Source organism: Psammomys obesus, unplaced genomic scaffold (assembly GCF_907164565.1).
Source record: "Psammomys obesus unplaced genomic scaffold, mPsaObe1.curated_primary_1811, whole genome shotgun sequence".
Lineage (NCBI taxonomy): Eukaryota > Metazoa > Chordata > Mammalia > Rodentia > Muridae > Psammomys > Psammomys obesus.
Genome location: NW_026596091.1, coordinates 7626866 through 7646482, shown reverse-complemented (window position 1 = coordinate 7646482; position 19617 = coordinate 7626866). Strand labels below are relative to the sequence as shown.

Here is a 19617-nt window from a genome sequence, read left to right as displayed (position 1 = left end):
TCCTCATTCAGAAAGGCAAACAGGATAGACATCGGAAGTAGGAAAAAATAGAGAACAGGGCAGGAGCCTACCACAGAGGGCCTCTGAAAGACTCTACCCAGCAAGGTATCAAAGTAGATGCTGAGGCTCATAGCCAAACTTTGGGCAGAGTGCAGGGAATCTTATGGAAGAAGGGGGAGATAGAAAGACCTGGAGGGGACAGGAGCTCTACTAGGAGACCAACAGAACCAAAAAATCTGGGTCCAGGGGTCTTGGCAGAGACTGATAATCCAACTGAGGACCATGCATGGAGATAATCTAGAACCCCTGCTCAGATGTAGCCCATGGCAGCTCAGTCTCCAAATGAGTACCCTAGTAAGGGGAACAGGGGCTGTCTCTGACATGAACTCAGTGGCTGGCTCTTTGATCACCTCCCCCCTGGTGGGGAGCAGCCTTACCAGGCCACAGAGGAAGACAATGATACCCAGTCCTGATGAGACCTGATGGGCTAGGGTCAGATATAAGGGGAGGAGGACCTCCCCTATCAGTGGACTATGGGAGGGGCAGAGGAGAAGAAGAGGGAGGGAGAGTAGGACTGGGAGGAGATGAGGGAGGGGGCTACAGCTGGGATACAAAGTGAATAAATTGTAATGAATTAAAAATGTAGTAATAATAAAAATGCATTTAATAGATCAAAATAGAGTATATACACTAACTCAGGCTCCATTTTAAGTGCCTCACGTATGCCATGGAGTCACTTAATTGGCACAACATGCCTACAGGGTAAGAAAATCACCACCTCCATTAAAAGGTGAGGAAGCAGGCAGAGAAAAGTTTAGAAACTTGCCCATGGTTGCACAATTAGGCAGAACACAGCCAAGAATCAAATTCGGAATCTGGCTGCATTCCCAACCATTACAGCATGCTGCTCTCTGGCTTCATCCTATAAAAATGTCATCTCCATGGAGTTTAATGCTGTAAAGATGGGTCCTGCTATCTTTTAGAGAATTCCCTTCTCTCTTGCTCATTTCCCCCTCTTCTCTGCCCAGAAGAAATGAATAAGATTATTTTTACTTATTTCTCTTTATTTTTTTTATGCTTTGCTTTCTGGAAGTGATGTCTGTCTCTGGTGATGTCATCTCTATGGCTGCCTCCAAGGATAAGTAAGACACTGGAGGCCAGCTGATCTGACCTACATGAGCTTTCATTCTTTCTCTTGGTCGTCTCTTTCCTGCCTTCTCAGGACTTTTGGATCCCTGCCATAGCATCTCCTGTCCAGCCTCAAGAATAGAGTTGAGAGGTTCATGGAGGCCTCAGAAGCTGCCTTTTAAGCCTGAATCTTAAAATGAAGCTCGATTTTAGAAACACTCTTGCCCTTGCTTTCATCTTTTGGTCCTCTCCAGTCCTGTCCCCTTTCTAGTTCTCTCTCACATACACTCATTCCCCCAGCCCTGGGTCTATGAAATAGCACAGTAGTCACTCAAGAGGTAACTGTCATAAGTGCCAGGGGATGGGATTTAGTTCCGGTTTCGTTACTAAGGAGCAATCCATCCAGAATGACTTTCTTTATCTGGGAAAGGACAGCTGGATATTTAAAGTCTCTTCCAGCTCTAAATCGTCATTGTTCCTTGGCAATATATACAGGAAGAGGAAATGCTCAGATAACTACACCCCTTTGATTCTCACCAGTGACTACAGCATGAGTTCAAGGCACCCTCGGCTCTTTAGATAATGGAGGTGGACAGCTCAAAGTTAGAGGTGGCCAGCTGCTGGGAATAGCATTAGATGAGGTCCTGTCTACTCACTTCTCTATTTCTCTGTAAACATCAGGGAAAGGGGCTGTTAGTACAACAAGATTTCAGCTCTCTGGTCTATGTGTAGGCTGTTCCAAAATAAATTCATTTAAAGTAAGATATGGAAAAATCCCCTCTCTTAGTTTTCTTTTTCAAGAATGTAGCAGCCATTTTTCTGTTTTGAAACTGCATGAAAATTTTGAAAAAAAAAAAAAAAGTAAATTTTTGACTGCACCACGGTCACAGCTAACACTTCTTTAGTATCTATTGACTCCCATCCATGGCAGCTATTTTGCACTCTCTAAATAGTGAAATTTATCATTTCACGGAGAAAAAAAAGAGTTTTAGGGAACACCAATCATTGCTTCTCTTAATGTGTTCCTAAACAACCAGTTATTGACCCCCACCTGTAAACAAGGTGTGAAGCACAAGGGAGGAAATCCTCAGGAAATTAAGGCCACCACTGTTAAGGGTGATTCATTCACAAAGGAGGTGTCCTGCTCCTTTGTAAAGCACTGGAGAGAAAAGGCATTGTGTCAGGAAATATCTTTAAAAGCACTTCCCTTGCCCATTGAGGATGGATCTCTAATCTGCTCTATTGTGCGGCTTCATTCAGCCTAGTAAACACAAAGTGAGCATTATTATGGTCCAGTACAGCATGCTCCATGCTCAGATAATGAAGACAGCACAGCAAAGATACTAATCTTGGGAGACAGAGAAAGACTAGTCAGTAGGATACAAAGGCTTCCCAGAGAGGTCAAATGACTGATCTCAGCTCAGAGAAAAGCTGTCATAAAATGTATCTTAAAGAACTATGTCTTGGGGATTGCAGTGACTCACTTGAAGAAAGGAGGCAGCTGAGGGGCAGAGCGGAATGGGCACTTGGACACAGAATGGTTTGAACCTCAAGAATTCCATCATCCCTCCCTGCAAAGTGAGTCTGGGCTTCTTGTCCTACTCCACAGTCCAGGTGAGTGCCAGGAACCTGGCCTCTGGGCAATCCAATGTGGCCTAAAGCCAGCGGTCCATTTCTAGGCCTGACATCCACAAGCACCTTGCGTGACCTTGCAGGCTCCCAGCTCTCCAGCTTTATGGTAGCTGATAGAGAACAGCAAGATGGGAAGTGACCCTCATTCCTAACCATTGGAGTAAGGGCTGTGGCACTGGACCTTCTCTGAATGAGGGGTAAGAATCAGTGTTAAGCCACTGACATTTTAGATTTGCCACAATGGTGACAGTTCATTTCTGGGATTATACTGTGTGCCAGGAGAGGGAATAATGAGACAGAATTCAGTGGCTTTCTGTTACTTCAAACTTTACAGACATCAAATTACTCAAGTTTTTGCCCTAAAAGGCAATTATTCTTTCTATGTTTTCCAATGGCACCAATCCCTTTTCCTGAGGAAAGACTGATTTTTCTAGTCTTATGGCGAGTCAGCTGTTTGTTCTTTGTGTATTCCCAGTGTACTTGCCTATTCATTGACTCTTCTTTATGATATATACTATAAAAACAATATATATTATGTATGACTCTATATGTAATTTTACCATATAACACAAGAAAATATATTTCTGTTTTTGTAAAATAATGAAAACATATCAGTGATATACTATACAAAACATGTTATATATATTATTCATGCTATATAATTAAGAAATGCCATGGAAAACAGGCACATATATATATATATATGTATATATATATATATCTGCTATTTTTCTCATGGAATACATGCTTTGTGAGGTCAAGCTCTATGGGTTATTTTTGTGTTGCTCTTTATCATAACCTTGTGCTAAGGAAAGTACCTGGAGTGCAGAGACCCTCTCAGTTATTTGCACAAGGAGTAACATTAACTTAAGCAGATATAGGCCACTTTTCTTTGAACACAGGGTCTTTTTGGACATGTTAATTCGATATTTTTTGTGGATTACCTGGGGAGCTAGATCTATTAATTCGGAGGCAGAGGTTTGTTGGCCACTCATGTGTAGGAGATAGTAGAAAATCTGGGGGCAGATGAAGGTGTCAAGGGATCGTACAGGCAGAAAGAAGGGGAGAGTTTGAAACCCCCAAATTCTGCAGAGTATCTGAGTAAAAGAGAAGCGGCATAAAAAGCTCATGACCGTCAAGGCTGTAGACTTTGGATTTACATCCTCACCTCCACCGTGTAAGACTTGGAGCTGTGTGAGGGGACTGTGAAAGAGGAGTAGCCCAGGCCAAGTCTTACAGAGGAACTTAATGAACGTGTATTTATTGACTGACAAATGTGGAGCCCTGAAGTGTTCCCCGCAAAGTTGCCCCAAAAAAGTGACATCTTTTCTAACAGATATCCAGCTAATATCATCCCTGTCAATCACTGCAAAATACCTTTATCACATAGAATTTTTGGGATGATGCCTGGAGGTTGCTGGCCCATCCTGAGATCTTGCATTAGTCTGTCATAGTAGGGTGTATTTCTGATCTGAGTTCCTTTCCTGACTAAAAGATTCTTAGAAACACAGAAAAGCTCTAGCTGGAGATTTATTGCTGATGTAAGTTAGGTGTCTGTAAACTATGTTTCACAAGTCAAATACGGCCCATTGCCTATTCTTGTCATTAAAGTTCTATTGAAATGAAACCACACTCGTTCTTTCTGGATTTTCTGTGGCTGTTTTCACACCCTAACAGAGTCGAATAGTTGCAAGGGAAGACATATGGCCTGTAAAGCTTAGTCTGGCTTTTTACAAGAAAAAGTTTGCCAACCCCTTGTATAAGGGGTCATACTTATTTGTTCTGAAACAATAAATCATTTTTAAGACTGCATAGAGCTTGCACAGACCCTGCCACACCAATGACCAGAAACTCCAGAAAGTAGACTGCTCTATGAACTCAGACGAAATTGAGCTCTGCTCATTTTCTGTAGGTTAGGACCCCATGCTGATGCTATTTTGCAGTGACTCCTTAGTTGACATTCAGGCCAGTACTGGGTGTCACAAAGTTTAGGACACCAGCAGGAGGGTATGGAGGAGGGGAAATAGAAGTAAAAAGAATGAGAGTGTGGAGAGTGAGTGGTGGGTTGCCTGTCAAAAGGCACCTCAGGGTCATCTGTGCCCATGGCCTGTGTTTGTCATCGCTCTTCTGAAAAAAACAGCAGAAGAAACAGGAACAAGCTTCTGTCATTTTTCTAAGCGACAGGGGTGTCAGACTGAACCTTCCTTTCCAGACTTTTAAAGGAGTTACATTGGTTGAATGCTTTTCCCCGAAAACTGATACGTGTCTGCTCATGAGCTATTAAGATTCCATATAAGAAACATGTGCGTTTTAAAGTCCTTGAAAGAACTCAGGTAGAGAAACTCTTTCAGAGGATCCTCTATGGTAGGCTTCTATCCTGTTCCTTCTTTTCCACTGCTTCTCTGTCTATCCTGTTTGCCTTTCTGAATGAGATTTAAGCATCTTCCCAGGATCCTCTTTGTTTTTTAGCTTCTGTAGGTCTGTAGATTTTAGTATGGCTATCCTATATTATACAGCTAATATCCGCTTATAAATGAGTGTATATCATGTGTGTCCTTCTGTTTCTGGGTTACCTCACCCAGGATGATCTTCAGTAGAGATATATAATGAATAAATTGTTAAAAAAATTAAAGAAAAGAGAAGAGAGACTTGGTGACACTAAATAGAGATAATGCCACATCTATAATTTTCTGTCCCAATCCTCAAATAATCAGTGATCTCATCACAGGAAGACTCATTGTTTTCTCTTGTGATACCAGCAGTAGCAAAGTGAAAGCCATACCCAAGTCTGCGCCTCAGTGCTGTGTTTGTATTCTTAGCATGTTCCCACCAATCTGTGCTGTCTTGTCCTTAAAGGGTGTTTGAGCTCAGACCCTTGGGTATATCCTTTGCTGAGCACAGGTAGAGTTTTGTTGTTGTTGATTTTCTTGTCAACTGTCACTTTTATTTATTTGCTCTGATCAGGCCTAAACTTAAAGGATGTCTTTTAACTTTCTAGCTTTGTCATTTTTCCAAAAATGTGTTTCTGTTTTTAACATCCTTAAGCCTTATTAGAATCTGACCTCGCTTCTGCAGCAGAGACAGGAAAAGGCAACGTTTACGAAAGGATGTTCCTACTCAGGACAGAGGCAATGGGGGGTGTCTTAGAAATCTGCCTCCCTAAGACACACTGTGTAATGGTATGGTTTATGTTCAGTTCTCCTGCCTGTAACTGGTGTTAAAATAGAAAAACCCAGCATCAACAACAACAAGTGTCATATTTAATTTTCTCAGACCATCACGTTAACATTAGGTAATTTAGAAGCTGTATTTATGAAGAATACTCAGAAAAGTGACACCATAGCTCATGTCTGTGTGTGTGTGTGGCATAACATGACACCACAACCCAGGAGCTGGACTGCAATCTGCGTGCATTGACTTCGTAGTCTGAAGCGCACCGATCTGGTCTGATGCATATAAATCAACAAGCCCATAAACAAATGGAAAAATAAGTTGTTTTTTTTTTTAGTAGTGTCTCATGACTGATAGGGGCATTTTCTGGTGTAGCTCTTAGTGAAGAGAATGCAAGAAAGGGACGGAATGCTGCTTTAGCAATAAGGCAATAAGGCAACTGTGATTGCCATATTGCCAGCCTTCCTGTCGAAGCCAGCTGCATTTTGTGAGATGCTCTAGAGAGGAACTAAGTAAGGTCTGGTCCAACACGCTCCCCTCCACTAAGCACATGTGTGAGATGGGAAGTGCACCCCTCCTAGCCTGAGGCAGAATTGAAGAGTTTTGGATTAATTGAGTTTGCAGAGGAGATTTCAAAATAGCCTTAGTGTTGACTGATTGTGCCATGTGACTATTAGTGGCCAGTCTTATGCAGGTCTACAATGCACAAGGAAAAATACAAAATGTACAGTTTGAGGAGAAAAAGGTGCACCAGGAAGTATAGAAAGATTAAAGTGGAGTAAAGGGAGTGGTGACCTCAGAGCAAGACCCCATCCAGCTAAACTTCCAATGTGTGAAAAGGAATTAAAGAAAAGCTTAGCATCTGGCATGGTGGTGCACACCTTTAATCCCAGCGCTTGGGAGGCATAGGCAGGTGGATCTCTGAGTTTGAGGCCAGCCTGGTCTATAGAGTGAGTTTCAGGAGAGCCAGGTTTAGTAAATCATCAAAAACAGAAAGCTAGTGAACATGTATTTGAGCAAGGGACCCAAGCAGGCAACAGAACTTGGCAGCTTTGGTCATGTGGTTCTGGCTGTAGAGTCAAGGATACAAGAAAGGGGGTATGGCATCTCCTTCCATCACTAACAAAAGCTGCTGAGGCCAGGTGTGTGTCACAGGTGTACTTGCACGGAGACCTAGAATGGTGTGAAGCTGTGATAGGTCATAGTGTGAAGCTGTGAAGCCTCACAGCCTGGATTGTCTTGGAGACCACAAGAGGTTAGAGATGCCAGAGCCATGGGACATCTGCTGAAGAAAGCTGCTAACTGGGAGTGGAAACAGCCCAAGAGAAAGAAGCATGTTGCAGTCAACAAAGCTGAAAGGAGTTGGAGATCTGAAGAATGCTTTGATATCAGGAATGGAGATCCAGAGTTTGTCATTTGCTGGTTTTTGGTTTTGTTCTGGTCCAGTATTTCCTCACTATGCTCCCTTTCCTCTCTTCTGGAATGGCAATGCATAATCTATGCCACTGTATGTTGGAAGTATGTGATCCACTTTTTAATTTTGATTTCACAGGTGTTATAGTTAAGCGATCACCATAAGTCTCTGAATAGACTTTGAACTTTTAAACTTGGTTGAGGCTGGTATAGACTATGGGGAATTTTGACGGTGGATTAAATGTATTTTGCATTATAATTTGCCTACAAACCTACGGGAGCCAGGGAGTGGAATGTGGTGGTTTGAATGGAAATGCTCCCCATAGACTCAGAGTGGCATTATTGGAGGTGTGGCCTTGTTGGAGTAGGTGTGGTCTTACTGGAGGAAGTGTGTCACAGGAGGTTAATTTTGAGGTTTCAAAAGCTCAAGCCAGGCCCATGTCACTCTCTCTTCCTGCTTCCAGACGTAAAGTTTTCATTAACTTCTCCAGCACCACATCTTCCTGCATGTCACCTTGCTTCCCACCATGATGATAATGGACTAAACCTCTGAATCTGTCAGCAAGACTCAATTAAATTTTTTTTATATAAGTAAAGTTTCTGTGGTCCAGCCAAACGTTAGGCAGGGCTTAAGGAATCCTGTAGAAGAGGGAGAAGAAGGACTGAGGATGTCAGAGAGGTCAAAGACACCACAAGAAAACCTACAGAATCAACTAACCTGGCTCCATAGGGGCTCACTGAGACTGAACCACCAAACAGAGAGTATGCATGGGTTAGATCTAGGCTCCCCTACACATACGTAACAGATGTGCAGCTTGATCTTCATTGTGGGATCCCTAACACCAGGAGCAGGCCTCTGGCTCTTCTGCCTAGGTTTGGATTCCTTTCTTTTAACTGGGCTGCTTTCTTTTAACTGCTGGTCTAGCCTCCATAGGAGAAGATGTGCCTAGTCCTACTGCAACTTGATATGCCAAGATGGGCTGATATCCACGGGAGGCCTCCCCTTTTCTGAGGAGAAATGGAGGTGAGAGGAAAGGACAGGGAGGAGAGGAGGGAGGGGAAGTAGTGATTGGGATGGAAAGTAAATAAATAAATTAACGAAAAAAATGAAGTAGGAGATTCTACTAGAGACATCATAGCAGTCAAAATAAAAATAAAATACTCTGTAAAAAGAGAGTTGCTGCGGTCATGGTGTCTCTTCACAGCAATAGAACATTACTAAGACAGTACCATTCAGTAGAAAACAATTGAAAAATATGTGGCTAAAACAAATGGTGATTAAACTGGATGTAAAGGGCAACTTGAACTTGGGTTTTCATTATGTGGTGGAGAAGTATGGTCCCAACAGCCAGCAAGTGTAGGAAACTGAACTATGTCAAGAGTCTCATGGTCATGATAGTCACAAGCTCTCAGAAAGCTTTGAATTTAGATTTTAGGAGCTCTGAGATTTAACTTAGGACCATGAGTAGGCAAAGAAGGAGCAGAGCAGAGCAGTGGGAACTGGAGCCACGGAAGAGAATGTCGACAGGCTGTCATCAGGATAGGAAGGGGCTCAGAACTGTTCTGGTGGCTGCTGCTGGCTGGCATGGCAGAGGACTGAATCAGACCCAAGAGAATCGTGGGATGGATGGCCACAGAAGAAAGGTGGATGGTACTTGCAGACAGCTGCTGAGTAACTCCTAAAGCTGCTGTAATATGGGAAGTGTTAGCAGATGAAACTGGGAAAACCAGGACATGATATCTGTAAGCTTGACAGGGTACATTTTCAACTCAGGATGAGAGATATTAAGAAGATACAATATGTGCCTTGGCTCAAAGCGCTCTCAACCTTTACAAAATGAAAATTCTTTGAATATCTCACCTTCAGGTGCTCTATTATCAAAGGACAAAAATACACTCATACCTCTTTAAAAGGAAAATATATTAAAGGCTTATCCAAAGATTTATTCATGGGGTTCTTACCTGGAAAGGTTAAAATGCTGCAAATACAAGATTAGATAATTTCCTTGTGTCCCTATGTCCCTGAGTAATTTCTCTGTATTCCTGTATCTAAGGGACAGAAAAAGTAGAACATGTCTAGTATGTAAGAAAGTATAGAACTTCTTATGGAAGTTTTGGCATGGTTTGCTTCTTATAAAGGAAAGGGGATGAACTTTGATCTTCAAAAGCTTATAGGAAATTTCAACCTGAATAAAGCCCAACTTGGGCCTGGTGGAGGAAGTGGATGCCATGTAAGAACTGGTCATGCCTCAGTGCTGTAGGCCATGCAATGGGAAAGACAGAGGCAAATTAGTGGGAGAAGGAACTGACTTGATGCAATTACTGTTCTGAAGGAGACTGGTTAGAATACACACAGCATACTCTACTTCATGAACATGTCAACTGTGCTGGAAAACCTGTGGATCATTGCACTGGTGTATATTTCAATATTCAAGCAGACATATTGCAGGTGAGAGCTTGTCAGCAAAGTTATTTTCCTTCAAAACTTGAATCAACAGAACATAAATAAAGCATGCTTTGGAACAAGCCAACAGATCAAGGTTGTACTTTGCAGCTCACCTTTTCCCTGTCTGGGAGCAGCCTCACCACTCCCTGAATTCAGTGTGTTACAAAGGGGTCTCCTATAGTGATTATGGAATGCTTCTCATGACAGATAAGGAGCACAAACATTCTGAAGGCCAGAAACTGTGTGAATGAAACAAAGCAGCGTTCTGTCAATTATTCTAGCAGTGCAAACCCACAGTGAATGCAGATGAATGTCCTAGCACTAATATTATGCTATTAGCCATGAGAAGATTAGGCTCATTCTCTAAAAAAGCAAAGCATCAATTTGAAGCACTGTAACAGTCTGTTGTGCTATGGAGGATGGATTCGGCCATTCTTATGCATTCTCTACTCATTTGTGTGCATGCAGTCGTCATTTCTTCACCCGCCTCTGGACCAGCTTAATTTTGCCTTGTTTCTATAACATTGCTTCCTACAATGGGGATAATATCCTGTCTTAAAAATAAACATTTCATTTATTCTCCAAATAATTCTAGGGTAAGTTTTTTTTTCATTTCTCATGACCTTGTTTGTGGATTATAGAATTATCTTAAAATCAAGGCATTCCAGGTTTTAAAAATATTTGAATGCAAAGTGAGGTAACATTTATTTGCTCATTCATTCATTCTTTTAATGGTCGTATAATGGGGCTAAGTACAAGAAAGTTTCAAGGCATTGAGTGAGCTCAGCTGCTTGTATGCTTATATACAGATTATCATCAGTATCCTCACATAGGAACAAGCATAAGGATGTAAAAAAAAAATCTCAAATAAATCAGAGATCACTGTGTGTTCTCATTCCACAAATATTTCTTGTATAGCTGCTTGGTGCTAGGATCCATCAAGGGACTGACTTTAGAAAGAAACAAATGAGTCAAGGTTCTTGAACTCTTGGGGCTGGCTACCTCGTGGCAAGATGGAAAATAATGAAGAAACAAATAAACAATATAACTTCAGGTAGCTATAGGTGCTCTGGGGAAAACAAAGCAGGCACCATCAAAGAGAGCAATAGCGGCTGAGTGCAGACTGTTAAATTGGGAAAGACTCTGTGGAGTGGGTGTCTGAGTCCAAGCCTCAGTGATGTTATGGGACTCCGAAGGATGAACAAAGACCCCAAGGCAGAAACGAGCTTGTCACTTTGTGTAACAAAGAAAAAGGCACTGACTTGAGCATAGAAGAGAATGATAAAAATGACCATGAGGTAGGAAAGGACCAGATCCTATTGACTTTTATAGGCCAAGGTAAGGGCTTTCTTCTAATCCTGAAGACTTAGAAAAATCACAAGAGGTGATTTTTAGCATAATGTGGTATGACTTGATTCATAGTTTAGAAGGGTTGGTGGAGACACTGTGAAATCCATTTGCTGAGATAAAGAGAGATATCAGGAGGGAGAAATGGAGGTGAGTGAATGGTCCATGATGGAGAGGATCAATGAGAAAACTGGCTCAGGTAGCCTAGCCATGAAAATAGATAAGAACTTCCATTGGCACTCTTACTAAAAGGGGTGTATTTGGATTAGATTTCTCACTGCAAATGTAGTGAGAAATGGTTACAGTTTAGGCAAAGTTTCTCAAAAGAAGTGAGATGCTACTGTTTGAACTGAATTTTAAATGTGGCTGTATTGTGGAATGGCCATCACTGGTACGTGGGGCTTTTAGCTGTTAAGGGGTGGAGACCGCACAGGGTGTTGAATACAGCTTCGCAGAAGCTCTCACTGCAGGCAAGTGGGACACTGACTAAGGAAACAGTACCTTAAGTAGTGAGGTGGAAACATGCCTGTGAAATCACTTCAGGAGTTAAGTCTAAAGACATTTTCATTCTTTCCTTTTTAATGTAGAAACTCGTATGATTAAGCTCTTCAGTGTGCTTAACTCTCACATTTGCTAATGTGTTAACTTTCTTTCAGTAGAAACTTAGTTCGTCAGTGGGCAAATTTCATCAGATCACGTCCTTAGAAACTAATTTGTATTTGTGATTAGTATTTGTCTTCCTCTGTCTGAGGAGAAACTCTAGCCTCCCTAGTCAGGAAGAGAGAAAAAGGGAGAAGCCCCAGGAATCACTCATGGGTGTTAGGCATCCTCATTGCAGTTCTCCTACTCCAATCTTGCCTCCCTTCATCTTTTCTGTGCTGGTGGACCCAACCTCAACTTTCTCTCCTTCAGTTCCTCTGGCAAATTTCCTCCAGACTTAAGCAGGATAGAGTATTCTACTCTTAGGCATTCCCTAGTGCTCACAAAATATATTCAAATTCTTTAGCCTCATACAAATGGAAGAAACCCAATCTTCCGGCTTCATCTGATAATTTTGGGAAATACACAAAACTTACTATCTTAAATATTTTAACCATATAGTTCAGGGGCATTCCAAACACACATAGCTGTGCTGCTCCCACTGGATTTTAAATGACTATTTCCCAAATGCTTCATTGCCTGTGTAACACCTGTAATTACACAGTTCCTTCTGGCCTCCTGAGGTGCCTTTCCCTTCCCTTCCCAATTAAAATCCTACCTACCTTGAAAGGCTGGAACTTATATCCTACCTCTTCCTTTAAAACCTCATCTGGAAACATAAGGTCAACTCTGTTGCTGGGTTACCGTTTCCAGTAAAAATGATATCTGGTTGACAAATCACATCTACACTGGAAACCAACTTATCAACTGTAAATGTGTGCTGGGATGGGACACTGAGGACACCTCCAAATTGATGCCTTTTGTTATTGGCAAGTCCCTTGCAGGACTCTAAGTCCTGGAATTGCTAGAAGAGATATTGCTTCTTATGGAGCATGAGGCTCTTTCACTAAAATGTTCTTATTGGTGTATATTCATTGCATATAGTGTATATTCTTGCACAGATGAATTCTTTAAGTATGTCCTATAGTGTGACAAAAGCCGTCTCTTCCTTTAGACCCTTCCCACTGTTCCTTCTGATAGTCTCTTCCCTTCCAATAGTCTTCCTCTTGTTTTCACGTTGCTCATATGTATATGTGGATGTAGGGTTGTAGTTTTTATTTATAAAGAATTCTAGGACCCACAAATGAAAGAAAATATGCAATACTTTCTATATTTGATTTGACTTAATATGATGATCTCATTCCAAATAATGAAAAAATTTCATCCTTTGCTATGGTGAACAAAACTTTGTCTCATATATATACTATACACAACACCAAAACATCATTCATATGCTAATGGATACCTAGTCTGACTGCACAGTGCAAGTATTTGTGTGGTGTGCAAACACAGAGTTCTTCAGACATACACCCTTTGGTCATATAGCTAAGTGATGATAGTACTATTTGAAGTTTTATAGGGGGACCTTTGAATCAGTGAGTGGGATAATTTATATCCCTACCATCAGTACATAAATATTTTCTTTTTCCTACCTCCAGCACTGATTATTGTTTGTTTTCTAATGCCATTCATCCAGAGTGGGATGAGATGGAATCTTGATCTGCTTTTACTATGTATTTCTTAGATGACTGTCTTAGTCAGAGTGCATTTTAAATTAAGGTTTCCTCCTCTCAAATGACTCTAGCCTTCATCAAGCTGGCATAAAACTATCCAGCACAATGAGTCAGGTGAGCAAGAATGCTTAACAATTTTAACATATTTATTTGCCATCTGCTTTTCATCTTTTGAGAACTATCTCTCCATTCCAACAATCTATTGTTGTTTGGTTTTGGGGGGGTATTCAGTTTTTTTTTAAGTTCTTTACGTATTCTAGATATTAATTATACATCTGTAAGATGTATAATCAGTAAACATTTTCTACCATTCCTGAAGCTTTTAAGCCAAGGACATTACCACGCTCACCCAGCATAAATCCCATCTTCTTTAACCTCAGTTGTCACTGTACTGGAGTTAGGACTCACACAGAAAGGATATTCTGATTCTGTCCTACTGCTCTGCAGTGTTTCCTGTGTTGCAGTCTTGTAGGTAAGTTTAAAACCAAGTGAAGCTCGTGGTAGTCTTTGTGTCCAATTAAAGTGGGACCTAAGACCATTCTCATGGGCTGAAGCAGCATGTAGAAGACTCCTGTCAATACCATTACATGCTTTGACTGTCATTGGAAGCCATTCTTAAGGCGAGCCCAATGAAGCATCCCTTACCTTTGGAAGGAGCTGGATTGCCTGTAGAATTCTCTGCCTGTGTCCAGAATTAAGGATTCCAATTTCCAACAAATCCTGATCTTCCATAACATTGCTTCCCTGAAATAAAACCAGAAATGTAACATGATAAGTTCAGCATTTATGCTATGTGAAGCAAGGATGTACTTTACACAGACCAAAACAAGTACTCTGAATTTTACAAGCAACAGTGGAGTCATCCCACTTTGAGTGTGAGTGAAGAGTAGGTCACCCGTGATACTGGCCTGAAGGCTAATGGACACCGACTTTCCCTCACATATGTCTTTCATGACTTACAATTTATGGTTAACTTCTCTGCCTTGAAGAGTCATTTCTAAGACTTAGAATACTTTTCCTGTAGAAATATAAATGGTTCAAGGAAGAGTCATCATTCAGGATTATCAGTGACTTCTAGAAGGATGTGAATGAATCAATTTACTTAAAAAAAAAAACTAATCTGAAAATAGATTTTGAGAGGAGGATTGATGGAAAAATTGACATGTATGTGGCAGGTAAAAGTAAAAATAATTCATTTTAAGATTCCGGATGTCAGATTCTAAAAACATGGGGCTGGAATGATGAGTAAGATGCGAGTATTTGCTAATGACTGTAGTTATTCCTTCCATTTGAACACTGAAAACAGGTTCCATGTGGGGCTTGCTTGGAAATCCTGAGAGTATTAGGGCACATTGTTGGATAAGGTGATAGATAATCACATATCTGAAGTATGCTTAGGATCTAAAACAAGCAGGACAAAGTGAAAACCATGTGCAATAACCTATAGAAAAAAAGGCATGTATGTTGGGAATAAATTGGAGAGAAAAATAAAGAATGAAAACGTAAACCCAGGCTAAGTTGAACAGACATTGTATGGCATAATGATAATTTGTATTCATTCTGGCCATCATGGAATATTATGGGCAGGCTTAAAAAAAGAGTTGCATGATGAAAGTTCAAATTTAGGAAGGTCATTTTGACTTTTATGGTTGGGGCTCCCTTTCCTTCCCTGTAAGATGAAAAGGCTAAGCAGTACATCCTCCAAGGACCAGTCTACTCCTAAAAGGCTCAGATTGCAAACGATTATTGTTAAGCCCCTGATCAATGTTTGAGACAGGAAAGTAAAGATTGCTCATTTTGTCCCCAAATTCCAGTCTCTCGGTGTTTACAAGATAAAATTTCTCTTTAAATAAATAAGTTTATTTATTTTTTATAATTATTTTTGTTTTTATTAATTACAGTTTATTCACTTTGTATCCCCCCTGTACCTTCCTGCCTCCTTCACTCCCACTACCAGCCTCCTCTTCCCCACCCCTGTCCCTCTCCCAGTTCACTGATAAGGGAGGTGATCCTCCCCTTCCCTCTGATCCTAGTCTATCAGGTCTCATCAGGAGTGGCTGCATTGTCTTCTTCTGTGGCCTGGCCTGGTAAGGCTGCTCCCCTCTCAGGGAGAGGTGATCAAAGAGCAGGCCAATCAGTTCATGTCAGAGGCAGACCCTGTCCCCATTACTATGGAACCCACTTGGACACTGAACTGCCATAGGCTACCTCTGTGCAGGGGTTCCAGGCCATCTCCATGAGTGGTCCTTGGCTGGAGTATCAGTCTCAGAAAAGACCCCTGTGCCCAGATTTTTTGGATCTGTTGCTGTCCTTGTGGAGTTCTTGTCCTCTCCAGGTCTTACTATCACCCACTTCTTTTGTAAGTTTCCCTGCACTCTGCCCAAAGTTTGGCTATGAGTCTCAGCATCTGCCTGGATACCCTGCAGGGTAGAGCCTTTCAGAGGCCCTCTCTGGTAGGTCCCTGTCCTATTCCCTGTTTTCTCCCTCCTCTGATGTCCATCCTCTTTGCCTTTCTAAATGGGTATTGAGCATCTTAGCCAGCGTCCTCCTTCCTGATTAGCTTCAATCAGGCGCTTCTCAGACAACTAGGAATAGTGCTTCCTCAAGATTGAGCTATACCACTCCTAGGCATATATCCAAAATATGCTCAAGTATACAACAAGGACATCTGCTCAACCATGTTTGTAGCAGCTTTATTTGTAATATCCAGAAGCTGGAGACAGCCTAGATGCCCCTCAGTTGAGGAATGAATACAGAGATTGTGGTACATCTACACAATGGAATATTACTCAGCGATAAAAAAACAAGGAAATCATGAAATTTGCAGGTAAATGGTGGGATCTGGAAAAGATCATCCTGAGTGAGGTATCTCAGAAGCAGAAAGACACACAGGGTATATACTCACTCATAAGTCGATATTAGACCTATAATATAGAATAAACATAGCAAAATAAGTTCATTTAATATTCCAAATGGAATATGACCATCGTACAGTCTCACTCACTTGTAGAAGCTAGAAAGTTCAAAAAAGGTTGCAAGGCTATTAAGAGTATCTTGGTGATCGGATAATGGGGTAGAAGGGAGCGATTCATTAAAATGCTGCACCACACAGTAGAATAGCTATATTCTATAACTGTTTTATATAGACTAAAATTATTTAAAAGTTCAACATTTTCAACACATAAGGATGATATTCAAGAAAATAAATGTTAATTAGCCATATTTAGTTATTCTCCATTGTACACAGGTGTCACATGATCATAGTGTGTGCCATAAACAAGCACAGGAATGACATTCCATTAAAACAAATAAAAGATTGCAGACTTGAGAAATGGGTGGAACTTCAAGAATTTGTATTGCTGTGTTCCTCTGAACGAACCAAACTCTATCCTATTAATGTGTAGCACAAAATACTTAGGAGAGAAGTGGAAAAAAAAGAAAACCAACAAAAACAAACAACATGGAGTATTTACAGATGTTCAAAGCAAGGAACTAGAAGGGCAGGCTTGGGTTCATTGAAGACCATTGAGAGGGTGCTATAGATATTTTAGGGATCGAGTGGGTATACATATGGAAGGCAGAAAGGTAATGAAAACTATCAAGCAGTTTTAGTTGTAGATCAGGGCTCTGAAATGAAGAGAAATGCAGAGTGGGGCAGGAGATAGCTCTAGATGCCTTTCCTGACATAAGATAAGAGAAAGGGTGGATCTGGAGTGGTAGAAAGTGAGAGTAATGCCTTTTCTTGTAAGTGTCAAAATAGATGGAGGTAAACAGCTTAATATCAGACCATGTTATAAATAGATAATTGACTGTGCTAGAAGATTAGGGCCATTAGAATAGGACCACAGTTAGGGATTTAAGATGGCCATTTGCTGAACAAAAGCATTCCACCTTCTCATAGCATCATGCCTGTGCTCAAGCTACGCCAGCCATCTCAGAGGAGGTAGAGCGATCCAGGTATATAGCAGCATGATAATGAAAATCCTAATGAAAAACAAATAAAGCCAGTCTTGGCATTGTGCCACAGGAAACAATGCTCTCAAGAAATTACTCAGTGTACACAATAGAGCATGGCTGAGAATATAAATGACTTCATTTTGAGAGATCATTATTACTTCCAGAAATGGACTAAGGTAGTCTGAATGGGATATGTCATACCTGACCTGGATTTAATCTTTGAGGATTTCCCAAAGTGCTTACTAACCCTAGAACAATCACAACACTCACAACACTGGCCACGTATGTGCTAGACCATAGTCAGGTTTTCCAAGCACTGAATTACCAATCCACACCTTCAATTCATGCAAAATATGGGGCCTACTCTCTTTGTATATCAGCAAGCATATCATCAAAAATTTATGGTTTGTGGGACCTACTGTCTACAGCTAATCCTAAAAATTTGACAACAGTACTTGAATACTTTAATGGTTTCAACAATTAAGTCCCAAAAGACAGCTGCTTTTTCTCCACATTGTTCATACACCGGCTTTTCTGTTTTCCATAAGGGAGGAGAGTTTTGGAGGAGAGTCTGACATTTGAAAAGAGAATGTTCAATATACAATGACTTTGTCTGCTTGGATCAGATTCCAAGCATACAGCATCCTGACAAAGTACTTTTAAAAATGAGTGGAAAGTAGGGAAAGTATAATACAAAGTATAAATTGGGCGATACAAAGAGAGGGATCCAATGTCTATAATGAGGCATATTGTTAGAATTTATTCATTTTGCTAATTATTCTCTTTCGTTCACTATACAATGTAAACATAAATAGAAACATCATATGATGTTGTATAGTGCACACTGAGTACGTGGCAAATACGCACAATTACTCTGTGTCATGAAAACAGCATTAAAAGTCAATTTTCCCTGATATGTCTTCAGCATGTCTTCTGCTTCAAATGTAAGGTGGCTTGGACCTATTTGGATCATGGTTGGGCAAACTTTATTAAGTCATATATTTTTTAGGCTTCTTGTTTCTTACCTGTAAAATGAAACAGACTAATCAATATGTATTCAGTTAAAAAGCTATTTTTTCAGCCATGTTTAACTTTTGATTAGTATCATTATATATAAATATAGAGTGCATATTCTGAAATGTCATTTTAGTGTTTCAGAATTTATAACCTAAAGTTATAAATGACTGAAGTTCAAGATTATAGCTTTTTTTTTAACAAAGCAATCTTAGCTAATAGAATACCTTCTTTGTAGAATTATGGATTCTTATAGCTTTTCAGAGGAAATAAGACTTTATAATTCTTATGATTTCTTTTTGCATTTGGCTCACAGTTACACTACAGGACCACAGACATTCCAATTCTGCCTAAGGAGTCAAAGTCTATTTTAATTCTAGTGCTAGCTTTGTTAATGCAGAGCATTTTACTTTAACTTACCCTTTCCCCTAATAAGAGCCAAATATAAACCTAGCTCCCCACTCCTTGTTCCCATTTACACATCACTGATGGACCACTGGTTTGGTGAGCTAATCCATGCTAGTGCTGTGCCTAAGTACCTTTCCAGCACAGCCCATCTCCTCATCGCCCCAATGCACCATTCTCGATTTCGTCCATTTACTCATCTCTCCTCCACAATAAGGCTTCATGAGCTCCACAGACTCTCTACCAAACGTTAACACTCAACCCCCCACTTGCCAGATCTAGTTGGTTCCTTCACCCCTGAAGCCAAGTGCTGGCTGCCTTGGCTGGTGGCTACAGTGTTGGATAGTACCGATTTCCAGCATGTTCGTCACTGTAGCTGGTTCTGTGATCCAGTGCTTCTCCACACTTATAGACGGTGAAACCTTAGTCGAATCACATAAATGGGGCAAAATGAGGCCAAGAATAAAAGTATCCATCATTCTTGGGGATGTAATTAGTTATGCACCATTTGGTCACAATCTGTAGATATTAAATATAGTGTCTTTAATAAACGATCTAATATTTTAGTGGTCAGATGCATTATGGAGCTGTCATACTCTGGGTGCTGCTTATTTTTTGTGGTGCTAGAAGTCCATGCTATGATATGATATGTGCAGTTAATAAGTTGTAGCTTAGCACTCAACAAGGCACATCACATAGGTGTTCAGCAGAGAGTGATCACAGAGAAAGTGGCTTTGTTAGTCACTAACTAATCAACTTATTAGCATGACCAGAGGCCCAAGGTGGTGTTTTTACAGCTGCTGCTCTTTTGCTGACAAGAACTGACAGATCTGCTGGCTCTTTATTACTTTCTTAAATTACAGAATGAAGAGAAATCACCTAATATTTCAT

The 19617-nt window shown here is 40.7% G+C and overlaps 1 protein-coding gene across 9 annotated transcripts in view; it reads right to left on the bottom strand.

Annotated features, from left to right (window-relative positions):
• Window positions 1-19617, bottom strand: part of Anks1b (ankyrin repeat and sterile alpha motif domain containing 1B) — a 1067094-nt gene that overhangs the window by 301713 nt on the left and 745764 nt on the right. For all 9 annotated transcript variants that reach the window (XM_055627859.1, XM_055627860.1, XM_055627861.1 and 6 more), the window contains one exon: window positions 13996-14094. In XM_055627859.1, coding sequence (XP_055483834.1) covers window positions 13996-14094 — 99 coding nt within the window. The remainder of the gene's footprint in view (window positions 1-13995; window positions 14095-19617) is intronic.